This window comes from Limulus polyphemus, unplaced genomic scaffold, assembly GCF_000517525.1.
Source record: "Limulus polyphemus unplaced genomic scaffold, Limulus_polyphemus-2.1.2 Scaffold929, whole genome shotgun sequence".
Lineage (NCBI taxonomy): Eukaryota > Metazoa > Arthropoda > Merostomata > Xiphosura > Limulidae > Limulus > Limulus polyphemus.
Window position 1 is genome coordinate 94,670 of NW_013666539.1, and position 13,307 is coordinate 107,976.

At 36.1% G+C, this 13,307-nt stretch overlaps 1 protein-coding gene across 1 annotated transcript in view; it reads right to left on the reverse strand.

The window, feature by feature from the left end:
- Positions 1-537: 537 nt before the first annotated feature.
- Positions 538-13,307, reverse strand: part of LOC111086216 (glutamate receptor ionotropic, delta-1-like) — a 44,458-nt gene continuing 31,688 nt past the window's right edge. The window contains exons 9-10 of the mRNA XM_022388165.1: positions 6,683-6,851; positions 538-1,459 (exon numbers count right to left, since the gene is read on the reverse strand). Coding sequence (XP_022243873.1) covers positions 1,195-1,459; positions 6,683-6,851 — 434 coding nt within the window. The 3' untranslated portion in view covers positions 538-1,194. The remainder of the gene's footprint in view (positions 1,460-6,682; positions 6,852-13,307) is intronic.

Sequence of the window (13,307 nt, forward strand, 5' to 3'; positions counted from 1 at the left end):
TTTCCTTTGGTGATATCAGCTTTTACGAAATTTTAATAAAATGTGCCACTGATGCGTTGGAAACTGTGATTTGATGGTGATACTGATGTTTGAAAAATAAAAAAAACTCATCAGTTTATTCCACGAGTTTAAACGTCGACTTAATTTTACCCCATATTTCGTGCCCACCTTCTCTCGTCCCACACTTACTTCTGTATATTCAGAATAATCAAATAATTCAAAATACATATAGTCTAAAACATTTGACACATTCTGTTTTATTAAAAAGTTCTTTAATATTCTGAACATCTACATTTATCGGTACATGCCAAACAGTGCTAATAACGAGTTAAAATTTCCTTGGTGACTTAGCGTAAAGTTTGTGGGTTTATAACGCTAAAAATCTAGTTTCGATACCTGCGGTTAGCAGAGCACATATATAGCTTATTGTGTAGCTTTCAAGTTAACAACAAACAAACGAGTTAGAAAGAAAGCACATATATATATCACTCATTAACCAATAGCAGTTGGGAGGATAAAAATTGAAGAACTTAGAACTCTCTGCCACTTTGGGAAACTAAATATGATTTGGCAACGTCACCTCAGTTTCTTGTTGTTTGTTTATAAACAAAACAAGTTTATTTGTTGCTAAATAGACAGGTTTTAACTCCTCCGAATATGTTCAACTTCACTCAATGTTTAAACTGAGTTCTCGTATATTTTGTCCACATCTATGGTTTGTTTTATTTTCATTTATCCTGGGGCTTAAGATTCCCTACAGGTGTTTTCAACCTAACTAGTAGCAACTTTTACGTCACAACATGTTTGAGAAAGTCGATAAAATGAACGGGGTACATTTATGGAATATTAATTGAATAATTAAATTTTACATCTAATATATCAATGTATTGGACAGGCTTCGGGTATATATATATAGTAGGCCATTTTATGTGAAGGTCTGTGATACCTTTTGGAAATTGTAAAAACAATGCTAATATATTACATTCCCATTTGACTATGCACATATCAATATATCTTTGATAAAATAACTACTAAAAAGCATAAAATAACGCCATGGAATATAAAATCTTAATCCTAGTTAGACCTTATACACAAATAAATCTTTTAGTAGCATTTCTTGGAAACATATATATACTGCGGGTCTTGAAATTGTGACGTTAAAATGGGTATTTCACAATAACTAAGTAGACCGAACTAACGTTTTAACCACGCAGCCATTTTTGAATCGTTCTTATTATTTCCAAATATATTTCTCCATACATTTTCTATTATGAGAACAGCAATTCCCAAGGCAACACCTCCGCTATACAGATAGAATGCACTTGCCAGTTCAAATACTGAAAGCGCTTCTTCCTGGGTATTAAAAGATTTCGATCGACTTAAGAAGCAAGACTCCATATTAGGGAAGTACTGTTCTTTCCATTTTTCAATCAGTCCTGCTGCTCTAAGTTGCTTGATCCTGAAAGTAGAAATACATTCGTTATATCTAATCCATACACAGTAGAACCACAACGTTTAAAAGCTTTTATTTCACCAAATAATTACACTGTTCCAGTACAATCATCGTGGTGTATTCTCGAGATACACTAAAACTATGTCTAGTACAATCATCGTGGTGTATTCTTCGAGATACACTAAAACTATGTCTAGTACAATCATCGTGGTGTATTCTCGAGATACACTAAAACTATGTCTAGTACAATCATCGTGATGTATTTTCCAGATACATTAGAACTACGTGTAGTACAATCATCGTGGTGTATTTTCCAGATACACTAAAACTATGTCTAGTACAATCATCGTGATGTAATTTCCAGATACACTAAAACTATGTCTAGTACAATCATCGTGATGTATTTTCCAGATACACTAAAACTATGTCTAGTACAATCATCGTGATGTATTTTCCAGATACACTAAAACTATGTCTAGTACAATCATCGTGATGTATTTTCCAGATACACTCAAACTTATTCCAGTGGAATTATAGCAATATTTTGTAACCGAATCATTTATTTTCCTTTCTTTCTTTTGAACAAACTTCAGTCAGCTTAGATGAGGGTCAAATCGGCTGTAAAATCTTTAATATTCGATTTTTTGTTACTTGTTGCTTGGCGCTTGAGCAAATAATGAAATCACACCAAAAATACTTGAATCATAAATTATTAAATACATTGTCAGATACCTTGTTATTTCGAATGGCAGAGGACGCACTAGGAACGGTTATAAATACACGTTCACATACAAACAATAAAAGATGTCCTTGCTTTAAGGGCCGAGTGCGGCCAATGGTTAGCGTTCCGGAATACGGAGCTGAGGCTTCGTGGTTCGTTTCCCGTTATCGTGCAAAAGAAGAAAGAACGAAACGATAATAATCGCACTTTGGGGTCGGGGGTACGTTATGAGTGAGGCCAAGTCCCATTATTCGGCCTGACACGAGTAGTCCAAGAGTTAGTGGTGGATGGTGCCGACTAGTTACAAAGTTAGGAACGTCTAGCGCAAATAGCCCTCTTGTAGATTTGCGCGAAATCCAACGAACAAACTTTGCCCTAAGCACTTTTTTTTTTTTACGAAACTCAAGCAATGATAGTTTTTCGATTGTTTCAAAGCCACTGATTATCGTTTTCAGAAAGAAAAATATGAGAGGAAGTCAACGGGTATCTTAAAGGTTATTTTGAGTTTTTTTGTTAATTTTAATTTTCTTCCTCAGGATTTTTTGAATCTATAATGATTTCAGTTACGCCTAAATCCTCATTATTACCCTGTCGCATTACTTTACATTGCATAAAACAGTTAAAGAATGATTGGAGCTTATAATGCTATAGTTATGACAAGGCAAACGTTACTGTTATAAAAGTGTCAGTCATTCCACTCATGCACACCAGGCGTCTAACCATTGGTGATTCCACTAATGTTCATAAATGAACATTTGGATTTGGTTTAGTTTGTTTGGAATTGCGCGCAAAACTACACAAGGGCTATCGGCGCTAGCCAACCCTAATCTAGCAGTGATAGACTAGAGGGAAGGCAGCTAGTCATCACCACCCACCGCCAACTCTTGGGCTACTATTTTACCAACGAATACTGAGATAGACCGTCATATTATAACACCCCCCCCCCGCGGCTGAAAGGGCGAGCATGTTCGATGACGGGGATTCGAACCCGCGACCTGCAGCTCGCGAATCGACCGCCTTAACCACCAGGCCATGTCAGGCCCAGAACATTTGGAAGAAGTAGCTTTACACCTTTTCAGCTCGTTTCAGTTTCATGTACCATCACATAAACCAACGTGGTACCGATTTTGCAAGTCTAAAATAATAGAATTCGTCCTTGACCACTGCACTGAAAAATGCTAATTTCATGGCAACTTTAGTCTATGGAGTCACTTGATTGGCTGTGATGCCTCTCCCACGAGCATCTTATGCATATTCGTACGAAGGCCTCCTATTCTCCAAGAAATGCGTCAACCATAATGTACCAAAGTTTTTGAGTAAATTAACACAATACAAAGATAGGCTTGTGTGAACTACAACTAATTGATATAGCGTTATGAATTAACACAATACTGTGTTATTTAATGACAATTTATGTTCTTCAAAGATAGGCTTGTGTGAACTACAACTAATTGATATATTGTGTTAATTCATAACGCTACTATGTTATTTAATAACAAGTTATGTTCTTGAAAGATAGGCTTGTGTGAACTACACCTACTTGATGTATCGTTATGAATTAACACAATACTATGTTATTTAATAACAAGTTATGTTTTTATAGCGTTATAAATGCAAGTGTGTATTTTCTAACATGCGGTTTTCAATTTAAAATCCTGCTTACTTAAACACATTATTGTGTCCTGACTTTACATTTTTATTATATGTAGATTGTATAGAATTCAACACAAATATTATGCATCAGCTAACGTTTATGTCTTTCTCATTAAACAACCCTGATTATGTTGTTGTTGTTTTTAAATTTTAAATTGTGTTATAACCATTCAGTCACCAAACTGGTATTCCATAAAACACGAGTCACGTGTTTTGTTTTTTGTTTTTTTCGTTTTATTTTTACAGTGAAATTCAGCATAATTGGTGTGGGCGTTATCACCAATTATATGTTAAAAAACTGGTCTAATTGGACAAACACGTGGCAGTACACATGGTGACATATGGTGGTATCCACATCATACTTTTACCGCTGTCGTCTGATTCTAGCTTGAAAATGGAGCAGGAGCTGGCTCCAGATTATTTACTAATGAATATACGGATACTCTAATTATCTGGATGCAAAGTGAAGCATGACTCATCCACAGAAAACATTGTTTAACTATTCCGGCTCAAACGCCAAAACATGCGATAACCTAATGAAATAAACGAGTCATAAACCCTAAAACTAGCGATGACTTGACGGAGTGAGCGACTCCTAAACGTCAAAACTAGAGACAATCTAAGGAGGTGTAAAAATCCTAAACGTCAAAACTAGAGACAATCTGACAGCGTGTACGAGATTTAAACACAAAAATAAATTTGCAAATAACTAATGAAGTGATACGCTCTAAGAACCAAACAAACATAGCGATGATCTGATGGAGTGGATCAGATATAAACGCCAAAACTAGCTATGATCTGGTGAAGTGGACCAGATATAAACGCCAAAACTAGCTATGATCTGGTGAAGTGGACCAAATATAAACGTCAAAACTAGCTATGATCTGATGGAGTGGACCAGATATAAACGTCAAAGTTAGCTATGATCTAGTGAAGTGGACCACATCTAAACGTCAAAATTAGCGATGATCTGATAGAGTGGACCAGATATAAACGTCAAACTAGCTATCATCTGGTGAAGTGGACCAGATATAAATGTCAAAACTAGCTATGACCTGGTGAAGTGGACAATATATAAACGTCAAAATTAGCGATAATCTGACAGCGTGTACGAGATTTAAACGCAAAAATAAATTTACAAATAACTAATGAAGTGATACGCTCTAAACACCAAACAAACATAGCGATGATCTGATGGAGTGGACCAGATATAAACGTAAAAATTAGCTATCATCTGGTGAAGTGGACCAGATATAAACGTCAAAATTAGTTATGATCTGATGGAGTGGACTAGATATAAAGGTCAAAATTAGCGATGATCTAGTGAAGTGGACCTGATCTAAACGTCAAAACTAGCTATGAACTGATGGAGTGGACCAGATCTAAACGTCAAAACTAGCTGTGATCTGTTGAAGTTTATGAGTACTAAACGCCAAAACTAATGATGATCTGATGGAGTGGACGAGTCCTAAACGCCAAAACTAGTAATGATTTGATGAATTGTACGCACTAGTTCTAAGTGCCTTCTTCTGTTGTTGTTATTAAGTGACAGTCGGCTCCTTTCGCGAGATTTTAAGTTTATCATCAATGTATGTCATTTGCGAATAATGGTGTTTAAATGTTGATAAAAACATTAATACAAGGGGCAGGCGAAGTTTAACATTTGTAACATACAATAAAGAATAATATAAATTTGACTGTTTCAATTATAACGCCCACAGCTGAAAGTGTGGAGCTTATTCATCATCATTTTTCAGGTTCAAACTTTGTTCTTTGCACCTACAACCTGAAACGATAATCCGGTCTAATATATATATATATATACAAAGGAAATGGCTGAAAAAGACATGTAATACACAACAACGTCCAATGGTAAAATATTCCGGTCTAGACATCAACAATTGACCACAATTTCAATGTCCATATCGTGTGATTAAAGACAAAATGAGCCTCGTAATCATTGCGTTAAGATAAACAGCGTCGAACAGAACTCATTATCTTGTTCTAGAACGTTCAGCCAACGGGACATAGTGAATTATGGATGAACAAATGTTACATTATAAGGAAATGCAATGAGTAATAACGTATTTTTTGTTGTTGTTATTCAATCTAAAGAAGGAAAGTTTATTTTTCCTTGAATAATAATAGTTTGTAAAACAGGTTTTGAAATATTAATTTCTGGTAAAGCTTCATAAGGGTAACGGATTACAACGCTATAATCCAGGTTTGCGATTTCCCCAGGTAGACAGAGCGGAGCTAGCTCATCGTATTTTTCTGCACGAAGAGTACAACATCATAAAGGTAAAACTTCATAAACGTTGACAACAGTATGGAAGCAGGATTGTAAAATGTTTTCTTATGATTATCCAGTCCAATCAAACTTCTCTTCGCTTTAGATCTGCTGGATGTGGAATTAACTGTTTGAGTATTTGGAGTTCGTCATTCATGAATTAATAAATACTGTTGATTGACGCTCACAACAACAGACAAAAGGTAAGTTCATCTAATATAATATATTGTGTGTATAAACTGTACAGTTGTATTGCATAATAACAAAGACGTGTATAAATCAGTTTATACATGTGTAAAATTGACATACATCCACGGACGTAGGCCTACTGAAGTGATTAAACAAGTAAGAACTTATCCAACGACCCCTATTCTCCAGCACTCGATGCTTACCCCCAAGGATCTTAAAATATCAAGGGATTATTTTTAAAAAATAACTCATAATGTCCTAAATGAACAATACCTTTCTAAGCCTTGCGCACGTGCCTTTATTTTCGGTATCTGTCACTTGTAGAGTAAACGCTTTAAATGTTTTCAGAGTTCATAGTGTTGTTCTCGTTACTTACATAAGATTGAAGTCTTCAGCGTACAGACTATCTGGAGCGTAAGGTATGGCATTCTGTCTTCTGTAGAATGTAACCCAACCTTTAGTCAGGACACATTTTCCTCTATGCTTGCGAAAACTTCGGCGTATCAGGTAGTTTAAAACGTTGACTTCTCGGAAGAAAATGTAGCCTGAAAAAGTTGATTAGATCTGATTATTCTAAACCAAGACTCAAATAAGCCTTAGTTTGTTTTGAACCTCTCGATCATTGAGAACTTTTTAAATATTCATATTATCATAATGAGACACTAAAAACCAAGGCCAGCGTTAGAGGGGGAGGCTGAAATGTCGTTGATTGCCCCCAAACTATTGTTGTCCATTAATATAATTTTAGATTTATTTTAAATTTGACCCCATTATATGTTTTATCAGGGATAAGAGAAGCTGGAGCAGATTGTACTAAAACCGTTACTAATATATTAACCTTGATTCCTGGAATGGATTCCCAGACGGAGATCAATTTGGCGTGTTATACTACAAAGAAAGAAAGGAAACGGTTATTTGATATTACAGTTCTATGCCCAATGCCAAGGGCGTGAATGTAATACGGGCTTTTGTTCACACACACATTTTACTAAGAAAATGTTGACACTTATTTAGAAATAATCCTAGAAAAGTTGTATTTTATTAATTTTGTTTGTTATGGATTTGCCCTCGTGTAGCTTTGCGCGTATCTGCGCTAGCCGTCCCTAATTTAGCAGTGTAAGACTAGAGGGAAGGCAGCTAGCCATCACCACCCACCGCCAACTCTTGGGCTACTCTTTTACCAACGAATAGTGGGATTGACCGTCACATTATAACGCCCCCACGGCTGAAAGGGCGAGCATGTTTGGTGTGACAGGGATTCGAACCCGCGACCCTCAGATTACAAGTCGAGTGCAAATCAGACCGGCTCAAGAGCCCCAAAAGTAGCTTATCTCAAGAATCAAGAAAAAGTAGACTATAAACATTTGCAGCCCTAGAAGATGTTAACAAATTCATTGGACTACAGATAAACGTATAAACATAAACAGATAGAAAATTAATAAAAAAGAAAATAATGATGATCATGAAGATGTAGATTATAAGGTCGTTTGTCAACTGAAGTCAAAAATGACTTTAAATTGTCAAGTACGTTTTAAAGCAACTTCAACATGTATTTGTCAGAGGAAATATTTGTAGTCAGTGACATTGAAACTTTATGAAGGGTTATTCATATTCCACTACTTGAACATTTGGATTTCTATTTTACAATATTAAAAGTTTAAAGTTCAATGAACTTGTGTATATGTTTAAAATATTGGAATCCACAAACGAACAAATTATATAATACATAAAATCTTTAGTTAAACTGATCAACGGTTGTAGAAGTGACTCTATATGTTTCACCATTGTTTCACGTCACCTATAGGAGTGTGAAAAACAGTTACTGTGTGCTATATAAGTACAAAAGCCATGATCATGTGACTACTAATTTATAATACAAAAAAGAAGATCGCGCCATCTACAATTTTTTATATTTTCTAACCCTTCATCCTTATTTAAGATCAAGTTGTTTTTGCTGTGTTTCCCTATTTCAGTGGTTTCTCTACTATTTCTAGCAGTCATATTAATTGGTTGAGACAAAATTACCGTTTTTTCCCACAGTAGAATGAATTTTACAACCGTTAATCGGTTTAAATAAAGATTATAATTATGTATTATAAAACGTTGTTCTCTTGTGGATTTTAATATTTCTATTTTACAAAGCTAGGACTAAATGTACTTGTGCAGGGTCCCCGAAAGTAAAAAATATTTTTACTTATTGCTTTTCAAGTTCATATGTCATGCCGTGTTGTAGCCTACAGAATGCATAATTCTTCTCGCGATTTCTGGTATGCGCACGTTTTACTGACGTCACGATAGTACAAATTGCAACGTTAAGCGTCCCTTATGTGATGTTATTTTAGTATCTACTGACAGACAACACACTACTGTATAGTGGTGCGAGTGGTTAAAACAGGTGTCCCCTCCAGGAAGCCTTAGGCCCCCTTTCGGGGAAATTAATATAGATTACACTCATACGAATGCAGAGATATATGTACAAAAATAGAACGACTCACAGAGAGAGTTCTATTTTTACTGTTTAGCAGTTTCTTGGGTTTGGCTAAGTGGTTAACGTGCCCGTACTGTGAATCCGAGATTCACAAACCGTTGCCTTAAAAATCCCACACTGCACATTAAGCCTGTGAGTGCGCTGTAATAGTGACGTTCTAATCTCACTGTTCGATCAAACACCAGTAATCCAAGGGTTGACGATAGCGGCTGTTGCCTAGCTACCTCCCCTTAATATCAGTTCAAAATTAGTGACGGCTATGTGCAGATGATTGTTACACAAAACTAAACGTATACGACATAGATTAAAACCTATCACTATGTTTCACCAAAATCTGTACGTCACCTATATTTCATTCGTACGTTTGTTTGTTTTTTAAGCACAAAAGGCGCTATCTGTGTTGTGCCGACCACGGGTATCGAAACCCAGTTTTTATGTTATCAGCCATCATCAAACTTGTCGCTGATCCATTGGGGGAGGGGAGCATTGTCCATAGGTAAAGAGAGTGAAAGCAACTGTAGTTCTGTGTCAACGCTGTTAGCTAGAGCTTACAGTACCGAATTCTTACCTTAAGAGCTACTACTATGTATTAATGTTTTGTGGCCAAGGAAATTCTTTAAAGGAATGCGAATTTCAAGAAAGTATTGGCATATAACCAAAAAATGACGGCTGTTGCACCTCGTGGAATAATACTCGTTCCTATTTCTGTTTGCGAGTGTTTTAGATTTCGAGCTGTCAAGTAGCACTCTACTCGGAGCTGAATTACTTACACAATAGTTTGATATCATAACGACTACTTGATTAAAACTTTAACTCTATCATTTCATAGTACTATGACCAATAATGTTACTCCTTAGTCCGAAAATGAAAACTAAAGGGAATTACTCTGTAAAATCACACACTTAACGTTTATTTCTTGTACGAGTTTTTTTTTTCTTTCTGTATTTGTTTACAAGGAATTTTGTTGTTTTTAATGTAACTTCTAACTTTTCTCCTAGATGGCAGCTCAGTAGGATTTTTACCCGGAAAGCCAGTGTCACTAACCCTTCAATTCTAAGATGAAAATAGGTTTATACTGCATAAAATAACTTAACAAAAAATACTTGTTATTATCAATCAAATGTTAGCATAATTTTGCCTATATTTTGATACTCCAAGCTCAGCCCTGAAGTAGGAAGGTCTGTCTTCCAAAAAAAGTGTTCCTGTTACCGGGTTTCCTTATTTTGTGCCAGGTTAGATGCTATTCTATTTAAACTTGAATCGATATCCTCTCTCCTTTTATATTTCTTCAAGTATTTCTAATAACTGTTGATCGTTGTTATATCATAGGTGATTTACAGACGAATAATGATGAACAAATCTGTTAGCTTAGTTTGCAAAGTTTCCAGTTACTGTCATGCCCCCCCCCCAAGTGTCTCAGCGGTAAGCCTGCGGGCTACGACGTCAAAATTCTGGTTTCGATACCCGTGGTTGGTAGAATACAGATGGAACATTGTATAGCTTTGCGCTTAACAACAACCAAACCAAATTACCGTCATAATGTCAAACTGTACGTAAAATGCAAACATGATCAGAACTTATTATATTAAAAAGGTACAAGTATACATAATAAAATGTTTATGCAATTTGAAAAATAAGTTCAAACTTTGTATTTGAGTATAACGTTAGATTTCTTGGGGAACTTTTATATTTTGCGTGGATAATTAACGTGTATAGAACGTGCAAGAGTGATTTGCATATACGAATGCAACGACGTATTACCATTATCAACATATTTAGAATCTGTATACGTTTTCACAGCGAATTTCCGACAATGCAACGCAGCCAATAATAGACTTATAACTGGAGAAAAGTAAATTAGATTTTGGAGAGGAGGATCATACAGCGTAATAATTAAATGGTGTAAAGTCAAAAGTCGCAACATTTCTTTAAAAAAAGAAGCCTTCATTGAAATGGGAAAACGTGTACAGCCGGGTGTTTAATACAGCAACGACTTCCGAAACCGTGCCCATAACCAATTCGGAGCAAAACGAAGGCCATGGTTGCAAGAGAGAACCATCCGATTCAAAACGCTATTGCTATTAAGCTATTTATGTTTTAAAGTAGTAAATGGGGATCTGAAATTGAACACTAGCTCACAGGCCGAACATTCCGGCAACATCTCAAACCATCTAGGGTTCACTGGAATCACAGTAATTCCATTTTACAACATGCTTGTCAAGCCTTCTAAGAAAACTTCAATGGTCTTTTATGCATTTAGTCTGAGTAAACGTGATCTTGGAAGCCGACTTCAAATACATATTCTAAGATTGACACTGCCGTCTTGGCGGGAAATTGTAACAATAGAAATTGCAACCGTCAGTAATAGTAAACGAAGCTAAACATGAACACAAAGAAACAAACGAAATTATACAAAAACACAAAGAAGCAAACGAAGTTTGCCCCGGCATGGCCAGGTGGTTAGGGTGCTCGATTCACAATCTGAGGGTCGCGGGTTCGAATCCCCTCCTACTAAACATGCTTGCCCTCATGTAGCTTTACGCGAAATTCAAAACAAACAAGCAAACGAAGTTAAACAAAAACACGATGAAGCAAACAATGAAGACGACTTTATTTTAGTAACGCTAAAGAAAAAACGAAAAACAGAACAAACAAACACTGATCTCAAGTATACATCACAAAATCAAAAAGCCACAGACGTACAAACAGATGCAGTACACAAAAAACCACCTCAGTTTTCTACAATAATATAAGGAATCCCTACTGAGTACAGAGAACTACAACCTGCGGCCGAAATCAAATGATGCAAGCCGGAAGTAAACTTAGTTGCTATCAAGGGCGGCGTCCTAATCAAAGGGCCAGAGGCCGCTGACTTCTCAATCGACTGTTAAAAGAATGGCCGCAAGATGCTTTTAAACCAGGAAGTATTATTATACACTTACCAGGCAACAAACCTAACCCCAAATCTTTTGTCATAAAAGATTTACATTCAGGCATCACAAACGAAGACATAGAAACCGAACTCATACACAAACACATACAATACACCAAAGTAGAACGTATTTTCTCTAATAGAACATAGAAACTCACATATATGGTCAAAATATACGCACAAGATATCCAGAGCGTGATATCAAATGGTATCATTCTTTGGTCTCAAAAATACACTGTTGAACCCACTAAAACACCAGCGGTAGTTGTAATCCAGTGTTACAACTACCAACGCTACGGACATGTGACAGCCGCATGAAAGCTCTCCCACGCTACGTAGGGCGTGAGGGAGAACACAGAAACACAGACTGCTCACGTGAGAACCCATAACCACACCGCTGTATCTGCCAACAGCAACACACGGCAAACTACAAAGGATGCCTAAAATACAAGAACATTTAAACACGCATAATCAACATACAAAATAACACAAATACACAAGCACCAAATCAGGAAGCAAACAGAACACAAAGAAAAACACCATTACTACCAACACCAAAATCCCAAGAGACAACAATTTGGACTTGTGTTTGCTGTGTTGTTTGTGGTAATATGAATAGTTGTATAATATGTGATAGTATTGGTGTTAAATAGCTATTCTAATGATTAGTGTAATACTGTCGTCTTGGTTTTGGTTTCTGTATTGAGCTAGAAACTCGTAGAATATGTTTTTGGCTACGTCTGTTATTTTGCTTATTACTTCGTTTTGGTGTGTTTGGGCGTTTGTGGGTTGTGTGGTCCTCAGTTGTTGTGGTGTGTCTTCAGTTTGGTTTTGACTGCCTGTGCGAATGTATATGAAGTAGATTGTTGGTTTGTGTTACACACATAACAATATAACATGAAATGAACATAGCCCTGAAAAGTAAAGTAGCAAATAGAAACAGTTAACATCCAAACCAGCTTACCCAAGAAAAAACACCTGACGTATAGAATACCAATAACAATAGTACAGGAGGGAAGAGCAGGTGTATTAGGAAGAACCTGACCCTCCCAGGTCGTCACAGACCTAAATCCCGATGATTGATCCAGTAATAGTATATAGTAAAGTTATTGGACTGGGTACGATCAACTTTGGATAAAGTAGTTTCAAGCACAGAGAGTGACCTAGAACACCGTTATTATAATGTTTGTTTGTTTGTAGTTAAGCACAAAGCTACACAAAAGACTATCTGTGCTCTTCCCACCACTGGTATCGAAACCCGGTTTTTAGCGTTGTAAGTCTGCAGACATACCGCTGTGCCACTGAGGGGTTATTATAAAATACAGCTAACCTTATAAACATAGCAACAATGAAACAGTTTTTCTTCTCCACCATTTATATAACAAAAAATACTCTATTGATGTTATGTTGAAGAAATCGCGTAATTTTCGAGTAAACAGAGCAGAATTCTATTTAATAAACCACGTGTTGCTTAATATATTGCTGTGTTTAATTTGTTTTTACTTCTAATCAACTTTTAAAGTAGTGCTTTCATGAGTTACAGAATACAAAATACAGTTGATATATATATATATATATATA